We start from the raw sequence: 19,544 nt of genomic DNA, 5'->3' as shown, positions 1-19,544 counted from the left end.
GCTATCAAGTTTCAGTGACTAAGCTCATTTGAATCATCTATTGGATTTTTTGGATATGGAGGTTTTGCTAGGAAGCCTTTCTTCTTTTATTTTTTTCTCTAGAAAATCTGAAATGAGGTTGGTTTATTTCTCTTTAAATGACTGAGAGAAATGACTCCTGAAGCCATATAGCCTGATATTGTCTTGATGTGAAGTATTTCAATAATTAATGTAACTGCATTACTAGACATAACAAAATAATCATGTCCATGACTATTGGCAAGACAGCTTAAGGACTGTGGGAGAGATAATAGCTTCTCTTTAGCAAACACCAGCATCCAGTGTTGAGAGCAAGAAAACAACAAAATAATGGAAGACTTGGGCATTATATTTACTCTTGTCCCTGTTGGGTAACATATTATTTATCAATATATTCATTCATTTCTTATAGAAGGAAGATGATATTAACAAACTTACAAATTTATTGATGTTAGTTTGTTAATATCATCTTCCTTTTTGATAGATGCTGGGAATAAAATGATGTCCACCTTCTCCTTTCTGATATTGGTAGTTTGTGCTTCTCCCTATGTTCTATCTTGCCCAGTCTTGATAGGTTTTACCATTTTGTGCAGTTAATCTAAGAACCAGATTTCAACTTTTTTATGTTTTCTCTTCATTTTTGTTTTCTATTTCTTTGCTTTCTGCTTTTTACTATTTTCTTTATACCACTAAGAAAAGTTGTCACCTCAGCTATAATTTATCTGCCAACCACCAGTATATGCCATGTCATTTTTATCAATCACTTCAAATTATTATCCTCTAAATAGGCTTCATATTTTCCACTATTAAGCAGATAGAGTGATACATGATCATTTTAATAAAATTAAATAGTTAATGAGGAAACACTGGGTTACAGGCCTCATTAAACTCTTTTGTTCATCCACAGCTCTTTTAACTAAAAGCCAGATGGGTTCTTCTGGACCCCTCACAGAATAATCAATCTTTCATGAGACTTTAAAAAATGTTATCTTTGCATTTCAGAAATTTATCTCATAAGGTTTTAGCTTCACACCCCAATCAGGCTCTAAAAGTCTATTTTTGTATATTTAGTATGATTCATTTACAATTCAACAAAATTACTGTCTACTTTCTATGAGCCAAGCCCTATGGGGATATACAGTAAAGTTTCTTAAACACACACACACACATATATGTTCTCATATGAATTACAATCATGTGTTACATACATATTAAACAAAATAAATGATTAAACTTTATGACATGTAGGGTAATGATAAACGCTAGAGAGAAAAATTAAGCAGGGATGGAATAATCAGGGGCACAAGTGTTAGTGAGTAATGATTGCAATTCTGTAAGGTTTCCAGGAAAAGCATATGGAAAAGTTGCAATTCAATTATAAATGAGGTGAAGTGAGATTTTAAGTGAGATGGATAACTGAAAGAAGAATAATAAAGGCAAAGAGAGCAGCCTGTGCAGTTTCCTAGGCAAGTGCATGTTTATTGCCATATAAAATTTGGTAGGATCAATAGTTTGATTGTCACAATGACATCTAGGAGTTGTTAGAGTTGGACTATAGTACATGTATACGGAAGATGGGGTTGTAGATCAGTGGGTATGAAATTTAGATTGTGGAAGGGTGACAATATCTAGATTATGACTATGGGACTGAGTATCTAAGATATATTAAAGATTCTTGGAATAGAATTGGGTAATCAGTAAATTAATATGGCAGCATATTTGAAAGATAATCTTTATGGATGTTAAAATCACCAAGACTTATGGCAGGGATGTGTTGGAGTTACAATAATCCAATAGTCAAAACTTCAAATGAATGAAGTGGAATGACCTGGTAAACAGTAGATTACTGACAAAGAATGGCTTAAAGTTGTGTAGTTTAACTGAAATTAGGTAGCAATGAAAAACACTCATAACAAAAACTCTTCTCCAGGCCCTTTGACATGAGAACTTTAAGAGAGAAAACATGACCAATTTAAGTGGAGGCAGTATCCAGACAGGAGAACAAGAAAAGCAGCAAATAAATGGAATGTTCACACAAAATGTTGAGAATGTATGGAATTCTACTTATTATTGACCTGAGATTCATAAGTATAATGAAAGAGAATGTGCAAGGATGAGAGTGAGATCAAAAGTGGCTTTACAGAGCAGTATCAGAAAAAATTACAAATTTAAACATTCTTGTAAATGAAAGAGCAGTCTCTAGTTTCAGAAATATTCATTCAAACTCTTCAACTCTTGGGAACTCACAAAAGTCTGGTATTTGCTACTAGACTTTTAAAAATAGCATAGTGAACTAGGATGTGAGCTCAAAAGACAAAGATAAAATTGTTGGCACATAATAAGGAGTTACTAAGTGTGTTAGATTCAGTTGTCAACTTGGCCAGATGAACATACCTAGTTCTGTTGCTGCGGACACAAGCCAATGGTAGGTAAATCTCATCTGTTGCTAATTACATCTGCAGTCAGCTAGGAGGTGTGTCTGCTGCAATGAGTGGCATTTGACTTAATTGGCTGGTGCTTAAATGAGAGATCGCAATGTAGCACTGCTAAGCAGCTCAGCATTCCTCATCTCAGCACTAGCAGCTCAGCCCAGGCCTTTGGAGATGCAGAAAGAAGTCACCTCAGGGAAAGTTGTTGGAACCCAGGGGCCTGAAGAGAAGACCAGCAGAGACCATCTTGTGCCTTCCACGTAAGAAAGAACCTCAGTGGAAAGTTAGCTGTCTTTCCTCTGAAGAACCAACAAAATAAATCCCCTTTTATTAAAAGCCAACCTGTTTCTGGTGTGTTGCATTCTGGCAGCTAACAAACTGAAACACTAAGTATTTGTCTAATTGAAATGAATTTTGAATAAAATACCCATCTGTAGATGTTCTGCTGCTAGATGTCTAGGTCAAAGAATGCTAGATATCCATTAAAATTCATATCCCTCCTCAGCAGTGCTAAAATTAACCCAAGTCCATGGCTTCCCAAGTAGAACTCCTGGGTGAACAACAATAAGATGCAAATATGGCAGGCAATTTTGTACATTTATAAATTTCCCCCGTATATCTATTTTGATGAACTTCAAAGTCAAGTGTTTTGATGCTCAAGAATGTTCTGATGCTCAAAACTTTTGCTGGTCTTTTTGAACTAATTTCATTAATGGAAAAATCATCAAAGCGCACATGCTAGTGGATTTCTAACACTCTCCAACAGAGGAAACTTGTACCAGGAACATGCACACATGCATTTTTTCCTCAAAATATCCCAGTCCTCTTTGCTGCTATATTTAACTCTGTAAGTTCTTGTGGGTAGGCTGTAGGTAGGAGGGATATTTCTGCCAAAATGTAAAATGTGGAATATATATTCCTGCAAGGTTATTTCTTTCTCTTGCCACCTGAAACCAGGCAGGTGGTATCACCATTGTATATAACAGGGCCCTTTGAAAATTCTTTAAAAACAGTGGTCTACATATGAATAACCTAGGTTTAAAATTCAAATTATGATTCATTAGTTCTGGGGAAAACCCAGAATTCTGTATTTATGATAAGCTCCCAGGTAAAGTCAGTGATGCTAGTTCATGGATCAGATGTTGAATATGAAAGCATTAGGCAGGACTAAGAAATCGTTAGAAAAGAACCTGAATCCATGAATGAAGAAGAGGGGAGATACATTTTTCCATGTCCATCTGGACCATTTACATCAGTCTTTCATATTCAAATAACTTCCTATATTTTAAACCACTCTGTCATTCTTTTATAGATTCCTTATAGTACTCTAAAATAATAAATAGTCAAACATGCATGAAACCTCTCTCCTTTTTATATAATAAGATTATATTCCTGGGCTTGTACTTGGATTTTTCATTGTTATAGTCACATAAAAAGATGAAATTCCTTTCTGAATACTATGCATATTTTCCACTAATAATACTTTTTTCTTGACCACAATAATGTATAGCACTGGAGTCTGAAGTTTCATCAAATTAGATATATAAGGAGAAAAGATCAGTTATTCCCTAACTCCTCATTAAAAAGCTACAGATAAGGACCTGATCTTCAGATTTGTAAGGCAATTTGGAGTCTGTTAATGTCCAGAGATGGACTTCCTTGCATGATGTGTCTCACTTTGATAAAATAAAAAAGTGTCTGGAATATAAACCAAAGCATGAGTTTAGTAATTGGTGGGATTGTGTAGTGAGAGAGGAGGCTCAGTTATGTATATTAGTAGTTATCTGTTGCTGCATTTCAAATTATTACAAATTTAGTGACTTGAAACTAATCTTACATTATATCACAGATTTTGTGTATCAGGAAAATGGACACAACTCAAATCCATGAAGCAATGGGTGCCTCTTTGGCCTGTCACAAGGCTACAATCAAGGTGTCAGCCAGTAATGTGATCACACCTCAAGGCTCAACTGGAGAAGGATTTGCTCCCAAGCTTGTGTGGTTGTTGACAAAATTCAGTTCGTTACAAATTGTTGGACTAGTGGCCTCAGTTTTTACTGGGTATTGGCTGGAGGCTGTACTTGGTTTCTTGCTATATTTGTATGTCCAAAGACAGCTTATAGCCTTGCAGCTTGCTTCATCAAAGCCAGCAAAGCATAGAGACTGTGAGCAAGACAAAAATAATAATCTTATGGAATAATCTTATGTAATAAGAGTGATTCTTCAATTTACACTACACACACACACACACACACATGCAAAATTCAAAGCCCTTGATATTTCTCAGGTTTAGAACATCACCACAAATATACCCAAAATGTCTGGTCTCATATGGAGAAATGTTGCCTTAAATATTCATAATTTTAACAAGCTTTTGGCAGATGGGATTATACAGAATGTTTAACAATTAGAACCAGATTTCAAGTTATTCACCTGGCTGCCTCTATATACCTATTTTCTTACCTCAACCCACTCCAAAAATACATGAGCCAAAGAAATAAACCTGGAACTTACAAAGTTTAGGAAAGAAGTGTCTGGGAGGCAGGTTACAAAATCTTAAATACTCATGTAAGTATTTATTATTTTGTTTCTTGGGGGAAAGTTGGAGATGAGAAAACAATTGAGGCCAAATGTACCTCAACTTGGGAAAAAAAGTCTCCTCTTTATATACTTTTATATTATGATTTTAAAAAGAAAGAAATGTGAATTTATTGGATCTGAGTGTTATTTGGTACCTACTAACTGGAAACATTTCCACAGCTGTTTGTATCCAAAAGACTGTTTAAGGATAAAGGATTATAAATGGCTCAGAATACGTGGAATGATCATGGATTTAGTTTCTTCTTATTAAAATCCTTAAAATAATCTCATTATTGGCTGGCCTTTTCTCAGCATTGACCTAATATGATATTTCTGATTAACACATGTAATTTCATCCAAAGGCATCTGGTACATTTCTATGTCAGGCTAAACTGTGGGCCCAGGGAATATTTAAGGTAGAAGACTAGATGTAATTCCTTAGCTGACTCCAATTTCTTCAAACATTGGCACTCTACCTCTAGTGCTAAAGTCTGACCCTGTCTCTCTGACTCATGGAGTGTGAAGAGAGACCTCTATATTTTCCTACTGAGCACTGTAGCTAGTTGGCACCTTCTTGGGACCCAAATTGCCCCTTAGTTACATGGTTACTGTTGTTATTTGTAGTAGTAGTACTATAATTCCTTAAAACACTACACAACCTTATATTTAATCTTGTGTTGAATATTTCAAGTATAGTGTGATTCTTTTTTGGGGACCAGATCCTCGGACATGAAGGGTTTTTTTTTTTAATAAATGGAAACCTTGGACCATTTAAGAGGTCTCTAGTGTACTAACCAATCAGACACTGATTTTCAGGCCTCCTTCCCTTCCCTTATTTACTAGGCTTCTGGTGGTTCCCTTTCTGCTCGTTACCCATTACACTTTCAAAAGGCTACTCTTTGCCCAACACCACTGGAGCTCCATTATCAGATCTCATAGTGTAATTCCCACTAAAAATTTCCATGTTTAGAAGGCTTTTACCCCAAATGTTTCTTCTAAGTGTGAAAACACATGATTCTACAGTTGTAGTAATATACAATCACATTTTAAATTAAAATAAATATCTTGAGATCCACTGTTGATACAACTATTTATTATTTAATGTTTCTTATATAACAATGTGTTGAAACTGAAATTTTGACTAGACTCACTTAAATAATTAAGCATTCTGATCTTTTATTCAGAGGTAGATAAGGACTATCTTCTACTGTATTATGGTTGAAGGAGAACCAGGAATCAAAAATTAAAGCTTTGCTTTGATTATGTGTGGCTTCCTAAAGAAACAATAATATTGAAATATATTTGTTATGGGACTAGATTCAAGTGTTCTAGAAATAGAACTTTAAGTCTTACATTTGGAAAGTTGTGAATGTTCATTTGGAGGCAAACAAAACAAAATTGTCAGCTATGAATATGGCACTGACAGCTCTTGCAAATGTCCTATTTAAGACAAATATTTATGATATCACCAGCTTTCTATACAGTATCTTAATTACTAGGGGTCTTTCAGAGTGAGGTAATAATATTTTGACATCAAGTCACTTAAATGTTTCATTTACTCATGAAATTCATCTTGTTCTTTTCTCACTAGCCACTATCAGTTACAGTAGCACTTTCTGGTTCCAATATGATTGTAAATAATAATATAAATCCTTACATAGCATGTGATTATTTGATTCTGAGGAAATGAAGTTGTGTTTGTGTTTGCATGAATGTGTGGGGTGTAATACATATAGTTTAGGTTACCTTCAAAATGGAAACATACATTTTAAAACATTCCAACATAAATCTAAAAGGTCAAAGTTTGTGAAACATTAGAGATGAATTTTCAATTCTTCTGTAATTTCAAAAAATCAGAAATAAAATTAGAGTTTCTATAGGGGACAAAAATCTGTTTATTGCATATCTCCTGATACCTTTTAGGTAGGTATCAGGGAGTTACCTACAGTAGAAATATTTTGAAACCTCATTTCTTCCAGAAAATAAGAACATATCATAGACATAATGTAAGTCCTGAAATATAAAGAAGATAAAACTCCTATTCTACCTTGGTAAAATTGTCACTGTTTAACAATTTTCTTTCTTCCTCATTAACTGTTTTTTAGTCTTCCTTCTCCTTGTCTCAGCTGACAAATACTCTCACTTTTTCTTTCCTCAGCCCTTTGTGAAGAGCCATGTGAAAGAATCGGAGGGCACTTGAGTGGCTGATACTGGTTCAGACATCAAGATGTAAGGCCTGTCCATCACCACCCACACGATGGTTAAGCTTTTTCAGATTGCATTGGATCTTCCAAATGTTTCTGAAGGTTTAATGTCATGCATGTAGGATCCCCAGTAAGGCAGATTCAGGCAAAATTTCCAAAGTAGTATCTTCTAGGGCCATATATTCTATTCCTCAGGTAGGCAGCAGAACAACTTTATTTTTTCAGTTTCCAGTCTCTTCAAGACTAGCTCATGTTGACAACTTATATAAGGGACTAGAATAAAATCTAGATAAAGCATTTGTTAGGCACATATACATACATGTTGAATCAGTTGTTGTTAATCAAAATACTTCTTTTGAATAAACTTATGAACATAAAGCTAAATTACCATACAAATATACCCAAATGTTGATAGAATTCATTTGAGTCATCAAAGTGTTCAAACTGATTTTGAGGCATGCACAGATTGTTAATTATTTCTTGTTAAGATATTTTATCTTTCCTACCTATATGACATAAAGTAAAATGTTAAGGAAATATAAACTAGATTCTCCATAATTTATTCACCAGCTGAATTTTTCACTTGCTACACCATAAACTTTTCACTGCAATTTTCACTTCTGCATTTCTCAATGTATAGATCAGAGGGTTAAGCATGGGTGTCACAATTGAATAAAACACTGTCACCATCTTGTCCACTGGAAATGTGGTTGGTGGTCGTGTGTATATGAATATACATGGCACAAAAAATATTACAACCACAATAAAATGGGATGTACAGGTTGAGAGAGCTTTCCACCTTCCTTCTGCACTGTGATTTCTCAGGGAATATAAAATCAGTACATATGAGATAAACAGGATTATGAAACTCACCATGCATATAGCACCACTAGTAGACACAAATATCAAATTTAGAACATAAGTGTCCATACAGGCAAGTTTCAACAAGGGCTGCAAGTCACAGAAATAGTGATCAATGACATTGGAGTCACAGAAGGGCACTCTTAAAATCAGGAAAATCTGTCCTAAAGAATGGATAAAAGATCCCATCCAAGCCAAAATCACCAACACAACACAGACACGCTGACTCATGATAGTTGCATATCTCAGGGGCTTACAAATGGCCACATAACGGTCAACAGACATGATAACAAGCACAAAGACCTCCATGGACCCAAAGAAATGGAATGCAAAGACCTGAGTCAAGCACTCATTGTAGGAAATGATATTTTTCTGTATAAGAGCATCAACAATCAACCTGGGGGCTGTGGTTGTAGAGAAACAAGCATCTGACAAGGACAGGTAGAACAGAAAGAAATACATGGTATTCTTCAGTGTCCGGCTTACCTTAATAGTTATCATAATGAGAAAGTTTCCCACCAAAGTTGCAAGGTATAGAATGAAGAAGACTACAAATATTGCTTTCTGCATTCCAGCGTCCTGGGTCAACCCCAACAGAATGAATTCTGCCACACTCTTATTCATCACCTTATCAGCAGCTATAAATAGAACACAGTTGACAAAGATTTAATCTGCAGAGAAAAAAAAGAAGTGACATCTTGGGAAGATCAGTGGGTTGAACTCTGAATTCCTTTATACTGTTCTACTACACACTATTAATTCAAAATATTCTGGTGTGTATCAGAATTCCCCAGGAATCTCTGTAAACCTAAAAATGACAAGGCCTCTTATAAATGTATCTACTGATTCAGGACCTCATTTTATTAAACTAAAGTAAATGAATTTGAGTGCCAAAAGAAAATATCTTTCACAAAATTTGATTACTACCAAGAATAAAAAATACAGAGTTTGTTCTTTCTTTGATCAAGAGTTAATCATTTTGGAATTTGGCCTTTATATGAAAACTGTGTGGAAATATCTACCCTATCATATTTTCAGTCTTAAGAATTTATAAAAAAAATTTTGTACATGTACATATGCCCAGATACCCACACTTATATTGTATCTATCATGAAGTGCATGTATGTGATTTAAACTGGTCCCTTTTCCAGTAAAATTAAGCACTAATAATGTCACAAATCCCTCCTGAAAAAAAATAGTTCAGTTAAGTTCACTTATTTCTGTGTCTACTAAAACCTACCTTTTTTCATCTTGGGTAGAATGTGCTTTACAAATAACTATTTGGATAAGTTTTACCTATGTTTCAAGAGGTCAGTTTTTTCAGTTATCATGATAAAACAAATATCTGGGTAACATGTTGAAGTTGACTTCAGAAGGGAAACTAAACTACTCTCTATCTTACTTTAGAAACTACCCTATTACTCAGCCTAAAGAGAGAATATTGAGTCACTCTGTAATTGAATTTGAACTGGTCCTCAATTTCTAATATTTCTGTAACAAGTTGTGTTTTGCTCACATATATACATAATAACTCTGAATTCCCCAAGCTCTTTCTTCTAAAATATTTGTAGAAATAAATTCATTATTCCAACATACAATTTTTACTATTTTATTTCAAGGCTATGTTCATAGTTTTTGCATTTGAAATCATCATATGATCCCATTTATATTCTGATTTTCATTTAGAATTATCATAAACACTCCTGTTATGTTGTGATAGTTTCTATATCTATCACTTAAATAGGATGATATGCATATATTTTTATAATCTACATTTGACCAATGTCCCCAGAGACATGTAAGTTCTTTCAATTTTCACTCTCATAAATAACAATTCTACAAACAACTTTGGGATAATTTACCAAATCCAATATCATTGCCCCTGTTGCCTAATTTTTATTGTTATTGGTATATTATAAAAACTCTTTTACATATTGTATACTTTTATTCAATATATATTTATTATAAAATATTATGTGATTATGATGAAATATTCAAGTAAGTAAAAGAGTGAGAAGAATAATAGAAAGCTTTCTTTCAGTTTTTTGAATTGACAATTCTATATTCTAAATATAACTATTGTATTTCTTGTACATCCTCCATAAATTCTCTGTAAGCATTTTGTGTATATGTATATATATATATCTCTTTAATTTTTTACCTACAAACCAGGCCAATGTTTCAATATTGATGATATTTGGAAAAATTGATGACCATACAAAGATAGGCCTTGTGATATCCCATTATCTTACTAGATTAAGAATAATAAAATTATATGTACATATTTATTTCATATTTATTACAAATTTAATACTTTTATACATTTATTTCAGAAAATATTTCCCTTCTGAGAATGATTTATCTTATATCAGTACATGTTTATTGATCCCATAACTACACCAAAGATAGATACTATTTAGCAAAATAGTTATTGTGTATCTTCATTAAGTGTTCAGTTACTGGACCCAGGTTATCTAAATTCAAATCCTAGTTACACTATTTACTAGATGTAATATTGTTCAGGTTACATTAAAAATAACCAGGGTTACTGTGCAGATTAAATGAGGAAACAAAAATCCGGCTAATAACAAACAATATGTATACCCTAGTCTTTACTTTTTTTATTATTATGGCATTACTTTTTATGTGGTTTTAATTCTTTTACTGTCATTGGTTGCATGATATATACAGTCCAATCTGTCAATTTTCCCATTGCTACTTAGTCCATTGTTTCATGTTATACAGAATTATAATATTTGTTCTGTTTTCTTACATATTTCCATGATACTTGTTTGTTTCATATGTTGCATCAAAATGAGCTGTAGTAATTGTTAGGAATGGTGAAAAAAACAATCTTCTTGACATCTTAACATGAGTTTTAAAACTAATATAGAAAAAATCATTATGCTGTGAGGCAGCATGTGAGAGGACAAACCATCTGCATAGAGAGGAGTACAAATTCCTAAAGTAGATAATGGTCAGTAAGAAATTAAAGTTGTGTCAGAGATAAGCTATAACTTTAATGGGATAGAGTCAGTTTCCAGACCAGGTTCTCTGAAATGTAAACATTCAAATCTTTGATGAGAGCTTGTGGACACACTGATCAGTGCATAGAGTCTGAAGCCACACTGCCAAGAGTCAACCATGCTTCATTGTCCTTCAGTAGTGTGATGTTCAAATAGTCTTTTGATATCTCTGGACTTTATTTTATTAACTTTCATTATTCAAAAATAATGAAACCCTCTATATTTCAGGGTTACTCTGAAGGTTAAATAATTAGAATGTGTGAAACATATAGAAAATCCAGGTACCCAGTTCCTGCAATGAGTGGTTCCTGCTGAGTTTCCAAGTGGTCTTTTAAATTTATGAAAACATGAATTCAAATAGTCCAGGTACCCATAATAAAGGTGCAGAACTATATTAGAAATTAATTTCCTTTGCTGAGTAGCTAAAATCATGCCACTCATGAATTACTAGCTTTCTTAAGGTGATCAGAAGCTAGGAAGGAATTTTTTAAAAGGTTTTTAATAAAGAAAAAAGAATTAAAAAAGAATAACCATTGCAGAATGTTGTCAATACCAGTGGTAAATAATAGGGGAAAATAACATTTCTTTGGTTTCAAAAGTTTGAGAAACAGATATGCAAAGAGTAGAAAAATAAGGATATTTGAATGTGAAAACTAACATGAAAAGTTTAATGGAAATACTACAGAACATGCCATATCATGAAGATCAATGTGAAAACTCTAGTTCCACAAGACTAAAGAGTTGTGGTAGAAAAGCTTGGGAAAATAAGCTTTCTTTCTAGGAAAATTTTATAAAACCAGGTTTTAAACTGTTGATGTTTTTCTATTGGCAATATAGAAATTATACAGGCACAAAAATGGGAAAGCAGCTTTTATTAAGATTTCACTGACACCTAAAAATAAAAAGCAGGCAGATTTTAAAAATGGAATTTAGCTACCATTTTCTTCATAAAATTTAGTACAATTTCTCTTTTTAAATTTTCTGTAATAATGTGCCTCCACAAGATGTCAGGCCCCTATGAAGACATCTGTCTTTTAGTTCCATGGAATTAGAGGCCAATGTGGCTTTTGCAGCTCCAACAATATGAAAAGTGGTCCCGCAGTCACTCCAAGACTGACTTATTACTGTCTCTAGATTTGACAGTTCCTTTCATAATGAAGAATGAGAAGTGCTCACTCTCAATCTCCATGGAATGGCATAAAATATAAGGAGACCAAGAGTTTAATTGCCTTGTCTCTCTTTAATAAGACTACTGAAATTAGTCAAATTAGTTTATATCTAAGCTTGAATGCATTATTTGAAAAATGAGTGGACTCAACAAAAGAAACTCTCCCTTCAGCTTTAAGAGCATCATTTTATTTTTCCTAAAGCATAGAACATAATAATTGTTTTCATACAGTATTTAGTACTTATTAAGTTTTAAATAGAATGTGTCACTTAATTTAGTGGAAGAAAAATAGAACTTTGGATGCCATGCTATATTTCTTTTATTGTGGAAATTATTAATCCATGCATATCAGAAATTTAACTTGAAGTTTCATGAATCTCATTTTCACAAATAATCACTGGGAATTCTTGTGATGGATCCTCAGAAGCCTTTTTTGAGATACCTATTATAAGTTTCTAAACAGGAAAGAAGACTAAAAATTCATTCAGTGATTCTCTATTTTCATTTCTCCCTTTCTCTCCTCTTTCTCTTTAATGTTTGGGATCTTGACCATGACTGTCAAAGCCCTTAATTCCTTGTCATCACTTTCTTTTCATTTTTCTGTCAGGTGTTTTTCTTAAGCATATGCTAGCCAAAACTTACACTTGAGTACACTCAGTATCAATTCTTGAATTAGTTCACAGTTCAATACAGTTCACAGTAGCTGACTGTCTTTTCATCTGCTATAGACTCAAATATCCATTTCTGCCTCTAGAAACAGTACCCAGTTCATTCTGCAACTTCTCAGAGAAGCCTTCCTAAATTTCCCAAAACAACTCTCTTCCTACAGCCAACCACTGTTCAGCAACAAAAAGTTTGTTTAAGAAAATAATATGATCCCTAATTATAACCATTCACTTTTGCTTTAGCATTTTTATTCATTTGAGCCTACACTATACTTTTGTTCATTCTCAGGCTATTGTGGAGACAGTTGGCAATGAGTCATGACAGTTTTTCCAGGACCACAATTCAAGCCTTCATGAACCATGGCCATTTCCTTTAAACACCCACCCCACCCTGCCATTCAAGACATCATACTCCAACCATATAGACAGAAGTAAAACAAAATCAATTATATAAACAGACAAAGAAGGAAGCCTTTGTTGTGGTCAGTACATGGATAAAAATCAGCATATTAAATGTATATTTGAAAAGTATTAGTGAGGATAGTGGTTAGAGAATGATGGAAGGAGTCAGAGCCAGATGGAAAAAGCTGTCACTGTAAGCAAGAGTCAAAAAAGACAATAATCAGGATATGGAACAAGAAAAAACACAGAGTGTAAAGCTGAGAAAGAACCATTATTGGAAAATAATTCTTTGAGTGCTTTTGGCCTCATACATGTGTGACAGTAGGACCTTCACACCAGATGGATGTCTCTCCTTTTCCTGACCTTAACCTTAGCAAATAAGGAATCTGCACCTTTCAAATGTTGTACCCCTTTCTCCTTTCCTTTCCTCTCTTTTTAAATCAAAATTGGTTTGAAACACTTTTGAATCAAGCAAAGGCAAGTGAAAGTTGTGGGTTTCTGAAACATCGGTATCATCACAACACAGCGAGAAATTTTCCCAGAAATTTCAGATTCCTCAGGAGCTAGGTGATGGCAACTTCTCTGAAACCTTTTCTTAAATTAAAATTTAAGTTAAAAATTAAAGAGGCAACAAAGAGGAAACAATTGCTCTTATAAACTTACCTTTCTTCCTGTATGCCAAAAAGATGTCATCCTTAGAGAGCTCATAGTTTTCTCTTTTTCAATGCTGGTTTACTTAGAGGATAAACCATGTTAACTACATTTGCAAGAAACAAATTATACTTCAGAAAGAGTCACTATTGACTTATGTTTCAGGAGCTATAGAGTGGACACCCTTTCTAGAAAACCTGAGTTAGATCTGATGAAAGAATCTGTGATGCTGATAGGAAAAAGTAAGTTTGGTATGTTTTCTTTCAGAAATCTCTAGAAAAAATAGATGATATTGCGAGTATTCTTTGATAGACACATCTCTACTACCAGCTTTATTACCCCAAAATACTCCCTTACAGAACAGATGAATTAAACATTTCTTCTTCTTCACTGCATATATATAGGGATTCCACAAAAGTTCACAAATGTTCAGAACTTCTTTTCAGACTCCAGAGGGCCAAGAAAGACACCCTTTCTCTTCTATCCCTGAAGGATTTGCTCAATGAGCTATTTCACAGTTAGAAGCAAAACAAAGCACAGGGCCAATTAATTCCAGGCAAGACTGTCCAAACACAGGTTTCATCTACAGAATACTCCTCTCTTCTTCTCTACCCTGATGGGCATCTTCCATTTCAGTGAGATGGCACTCATGTCACCAAATCTCTGCCCCCACTTCACCTATATACCCTGCTCAAGAGAAAGATACTATCAATCTCCTAGGAAGGGAGAGACATCAAACTTACCAAAGACTGGTAAAACAAAACCTGGAATCATGAAAAATGAATGTAATATCATTTAATTCTAACATGATCCCATAAATTCTGGAACTTTGACAAGTTTATTAAATTCCCCTAGTTTTCTACTAATGTTAATTAGAATAATGGTTGTTGATCCTAAGTGTCATAATGTAAATTATTTTAATCAAATATGTTTATTAAAATTTCTGTAATTTCCTAAACAAATGCAAAGTTAAAAATGAAGCTTAAGCTTTTGGCCTAATATTTGAGCTCTTCTAATGTGGGTTACATGAAAAAGAAGAGTGATTTGGGGAAAAAGAAAAGGAAGAAAAGAGTGAGATGGCACAAATATAAGATTTAGAGATGAGAAAGAATTATGAAACTCAGTCCCTAATTAGACAAGGCACTGGAGTAAAAAGAGGTAAAAGGAAACAGACAGTAAACCCTAAGCCAATGATCCTTGCCTGAAGTCTCCACAGTATATATTTGGGGAGGGCAGGCCCTGATGTGGGTGGAATTGGGAGTAGAACTATTTCATTCATTCAAATTTGCATCCAGCTCAGGGGTTTCTTGCTTACGAGTTGAGAATAAGGTACTATGAATTACATTACTTCAGGGTCAAGTTTATTTTGATGTGGCACTCCAAATATTCCAACTGTTAGGTCACTCTATTATGGATTATGCATAATTAGGGCTTAAAGCAAGGATTTATGTCAAGTGTCCTTGGAGAAAGTTCTCATTTTTGCCTTGAGCTGATCACAGTTACTAGGGTGTTATTTTTTGGATGTTGCTCATCTCAAACACATCTTTCTTCAATTTTTTCAACACTACTAGACAAATGAGAATTACAGAATTAGATAGAAAGATATTTATGTCACCTGGTAGGAAAATAATTTCCAGAGTTGTTTTATGTTTGCTCATTATTCAAAGTGAGCAATAAAAAATGATTACTTACTGTGAATAGAAGAAGTGATTGTCAAAACTGCAAAAAGTGAGTGGCTGCAAATGGCAGGAAGATTCTCTTTTAGCATGATGGAAATAATCTACATTTTGATTGTGGTGGTGATTACATTGATTTATACATTTATAAAAGTTCACCTGACTATAGGAATGCATCTAATGCTTAAAATTGTGTGATTTTTGTTGAAATTGTACCTGAAGTAATTGATCTACAAATGCATACACCTAATTTTACTTTCCATTTTTTCTTTCCTTTCTTAATCTAAGAACAAACTGCATTTGCTCATATTCATGAAATAACTGCACAAACTGTTCTTTTTTCCTTATTTTATAAATGCAATTTTATTGAGATATATTCAGATGCCATATGGTCCATCCAAATTATACAATCAGTGGCTCAGAGTGTCTTCACACAGATGAACTTTCATCTTCACGATCAATTATATAACATTTTCATTAATCCACAAATAGAAATAAAAATTCAAAAGCTTGAAATATCCTATATCCTTTTGCCCCCTACTATTATTTATTTTAACGGTTTAATTAATACACCATGCAATCCATATTTAATATATATGAATGAAGGTTTTGGAAAGATGATATAACAAAGCAATCAAGTTGCATGTCTGTGAATTTGAGGTGAGTTTGCTGTATGTGATTCCAGTAAAAAGGTTTCCATGGAATGAAACTGGGTGTGAGTGTGGTTGGAAGCAGGTGGCATAGACAGTGGAATAAATAAAAAAAGAACAGAGAAATGCAGTTGAATGTGTAAGGAGGGGTGGGGCTGGTGAGAAGAGTGGAATATCAGATGGAAATATTTAATTTGGTCTTGTGTCAATAAGAACTCATTCTAAGGTCCAACACTTAAGGACTGGTAGGGCATTAGATACCATCCAGAGCTGCAGATATCAAACTATTTTTCTTTTTCTGTTTTCTACTAGGAAATGAACCACCCCCCCAAGGAAATCTTATGCAGAGGCATAAATAAATAATGCAAATAAAAACTTTTTGTGTTTGAAGAGAGCTGATGGTCTCAGGGTACCATTCTTCTAGTGAGTCATACTCACTCTGAAGATGAGGAAGCTGAAGAACAGAGATGATGGTAACATGCCCAAATAACAGACTAAGTGACACAATCCTGAAACAAATCTACCTCACATTTCTTTTCCTATTCTTTCAACTGCCTCTGCAAGAAACACTTCAGTGCTAGGGCTAGGATGGGTGAGATATATGAATATCATGACACTTCCATAATCTTCTCTGGTCTTTCTCCACTTTATGTAAGGGTGCAGCTGAAGGTTGGGGTTGGTGAAAAGCAAGTGTGATCTCTCTGCACTCAAAGAGTGGTACAATCCAAAAGTCAACTGGAAGCTACACTCTTTGCAAAGTTCCTACCATATGAGAGCCAGCCTCACATAAAAGCCACCGGCAATTTAAACTGAGTTTTCATTGTAGATTCTCATCTTTGTTGCAGTAGAAACTTCTCTGAAACACCATGTAGACTGTTCTTCTCTCCAGGTGTACCACAGGGTAGTTAAGACTCTGCACTGTGCAATCAAAGTACCAGTACCCCAACACACTAGCTGTATAATATTAAACAAGGCATTTGACTTCTCTAGGCCTGTTTTCTCTTCTTTAAAATGTGAAGGATAGTTGTTTTTAATTTATAAGTGATCATAAGTACTACATGAGATAAAACAGGTATCATGCTTAACACCATGACCACCAACACAGTGAACTTAAAAGCTAACTGCTTAATAGTTGTAATTATTTTGCTCCTGTATTCTACATCTATTTAGGGAATGATGGCAACTGAAAGAAATAACTTTGGTTGATTCAGGTTCAGTTATACTGAAGATCTGGGTCTTTTCCAGCTTATCATGATCAATAATCTTCATCATTGAGGAACATATTAATCAGCAATAATATAATCATTAGTTTCAGGTGTATTTTGACCATTTAGTAGAAGTATAGCACAAAATTGTAAAATAACTAATGCTTTGTTGAATAAATACTGTATTGTTTGAAGAATGTTGGAAAATGAGCCAACTTCACCAAATGGTTTTGAAGATAAAATGGGACAATTGTAACATTCTTAGCACAGTGATTGGTAAATAATAAACTCATAACTTAACTACTGGAGAAGCATGATTGATATTTAGGGCACTTATTCTGGAGACAGACAATATTGTCCGTGTTCTGTCTTCATTACCTACCAGCTATGCAAGCTTTGTTAAGTGTATTAAACTCTATGAGACTCAGTTCCTTCATCTGTAAAATAGAGCTAATCATAGGGTCACTGGTGCCTGGATCCTGGTAGATACTCAATAAAGTTACCTATTAATAATAACATTCATAAAGGGAGAAGGAAGAAGAAAAACTATTTCACATGGAATAAATCATTTGAAGAAAAGAGGAGAAAATGCATTGTGAATTATTGGTCTTTTAAGCTTAACAAATACTTAAAGGTAAAGGCTTGGATATTGGATGAATTAATGAATAAAATTTAGAAATTACTGAGTTTCTAGAAACAAATATAGCCAAATAAGCACTATTATAAGTCATATATTATTATGTGTTATCAACTCATATCATGTCATATTAGAAAAAATGGAAAATCAAAACAATGGGACAGAATTCATTCTTGGGGTATTACAAAGAATCCAGAACTGTGGAAAATATTGGCAGTTGTGTTTCTAATCATGTATGTGGCCACAGTGATGGGAAACCTACTCATTGTGGTAACCATGATCACAAGTAAGTCACAGTCTGAGTTCACCTATGTATATTTTTCCTCACTTCCTTCTCCTTCATGGATGTTACCTACACTTCCATCATTGTCCCCAAGATGGTTGTGGGCTCCCTCTCAGAAAGGACAACCATCTCTCTTGAAGGTTGCATGACTCAGCTCTTTGCAGAACATTTCTTTGTTGGTGTGGGAATCATCTTCTTGTTATTATGGTCTATGACCACAACGTGGTCATCTGTGAGCCCCTGCACTATCAGACCATTATGAGTCCCTGGGTGTGTTGTGTCCTGCTGGGAGCAGCCTGTGCAGGTGGAACTATGCGCACAATGAAATAACTTTTCTTTATGTACCAAATACCAGTCTGTGGCCCCAATGTCATTGATCACTCTATATGTGATTTGTTTCCATCATTGAAAGTGACCTGCATGGATACCCACACCCTGTGCCTCCTGTAATCGTCAATGGTGGTGTAATATGTGATGATTTTCTTTATGCTCATTGCCACCTACATGGTCACCCTCTGACCCCTCTGAAGGTCAGCACGAAGCACTCTCCACCCGTGGCTCTCACCTCACCATTGTTTCCTTATCCTTTGTGCCATATATCTTCAGGTACATGAGGCCTGTGGCCACTTACCCCATAAACAAGGTAATGGTCATGACCTTCACCATTGTAGAACCCATGTTAAACCGCATGATATATACTCTGAGGAATGTGGGAGTGAAAAATGTCATGAGGAGACTTTGGATGAAGCTAGATTCTTAGGTTGGCAAGTAACTGTCATGCTGAAAACATCAAGTGTTTCCCTCAAAGAGAAAATATACTGTTAAAATTTTAGGAGAAATAAAACTGTCCATTTTCTGATAGAAGCCAGGAGAATCATTGAATATATTAACATGATTTATGATTTATGGTATTTAGCAGTTATGATATTCTCCTGTTTTAAACTCTTCCTTTGGTTTCCAATTGCCTTTGCAAAACCTTAACCTTGTCCTAAAATTCCTTCATTTATCTGGTTAATGTTGCTACATCTCCAACCATATGTTGAGCCCTTTAACCCCTTTTTCAATATGTTCCTGCAATATTATTATTTT

The 19,544-nt window shown here is 34.3% G+C and overlaps 1 protein-coding gene and 1 pseudogene across 2 annotated transcripts; one reads left to right on the top strand and one right to left on the bottom strand.

Annotated features, from left to right (window-relative positions):
• Window positions 1–1,024: 1,024 nt before the first annotated feature.
• On the bottom strand, window positions 1,025–10,828 carry LOC143647776 (olfactory receptor 4C11-like). Of its 2 annotated transcripts, XM_077117524.1 has the most exons (3): window positions 10,812–10,828; window positions 7,815–8,705; window positions 1,025–1,028 (listed from the first exon to the last, which is right to left on the bottom strand). In XM_077117524.1, exons 1-3 carry the CDS (start codon window positions 10,826–10,828, stop codon window positions 1,025–1,027), a joined length of 912 nt encoding a protein of 303 aa, XP_076973639.1. The 2 variants fall into 2 exon arrangements, with proteins under 2 accessions (XP_076973639.1, XP_076973638.1); XM_077117523.1 differs by lacking the exons at window positions 1,025–1,028; window positions 10,812–10,828 and having other exon boundaries at window positions 7,811–8,716.
• Window positions 10,829–18,311: 7,483 nt separating this feature from the next.
• Window positions 18,312–19,215, top strand: LOC143647775 (olfactory receptor 4C6-like; annotated as a pseudogene).
• The last annotated feature ends 329 nt before the right edge of the window (window positions 19,216–19,544 follow it).

Source organism: Tamandua tetradactyla, chromosome 10 (genome assembly GCF_023851605.1).
Source record: "Tamandua tetradactyla isolate mTamTet1 chromosome 10, mTamTet1.pri, whole genome shotgun sequence".
Classification (NCBI taxonomy): domain Eukaryota; kingdom Metazoa; phylum Chordata; class Mammalia; order Pilosa; family Myrmecophagidae; genus Tamandua; species Tamandua tetradactyla.
This window is presented reverse-complemented; position numbering and strand designations above follow the sequence as displayed.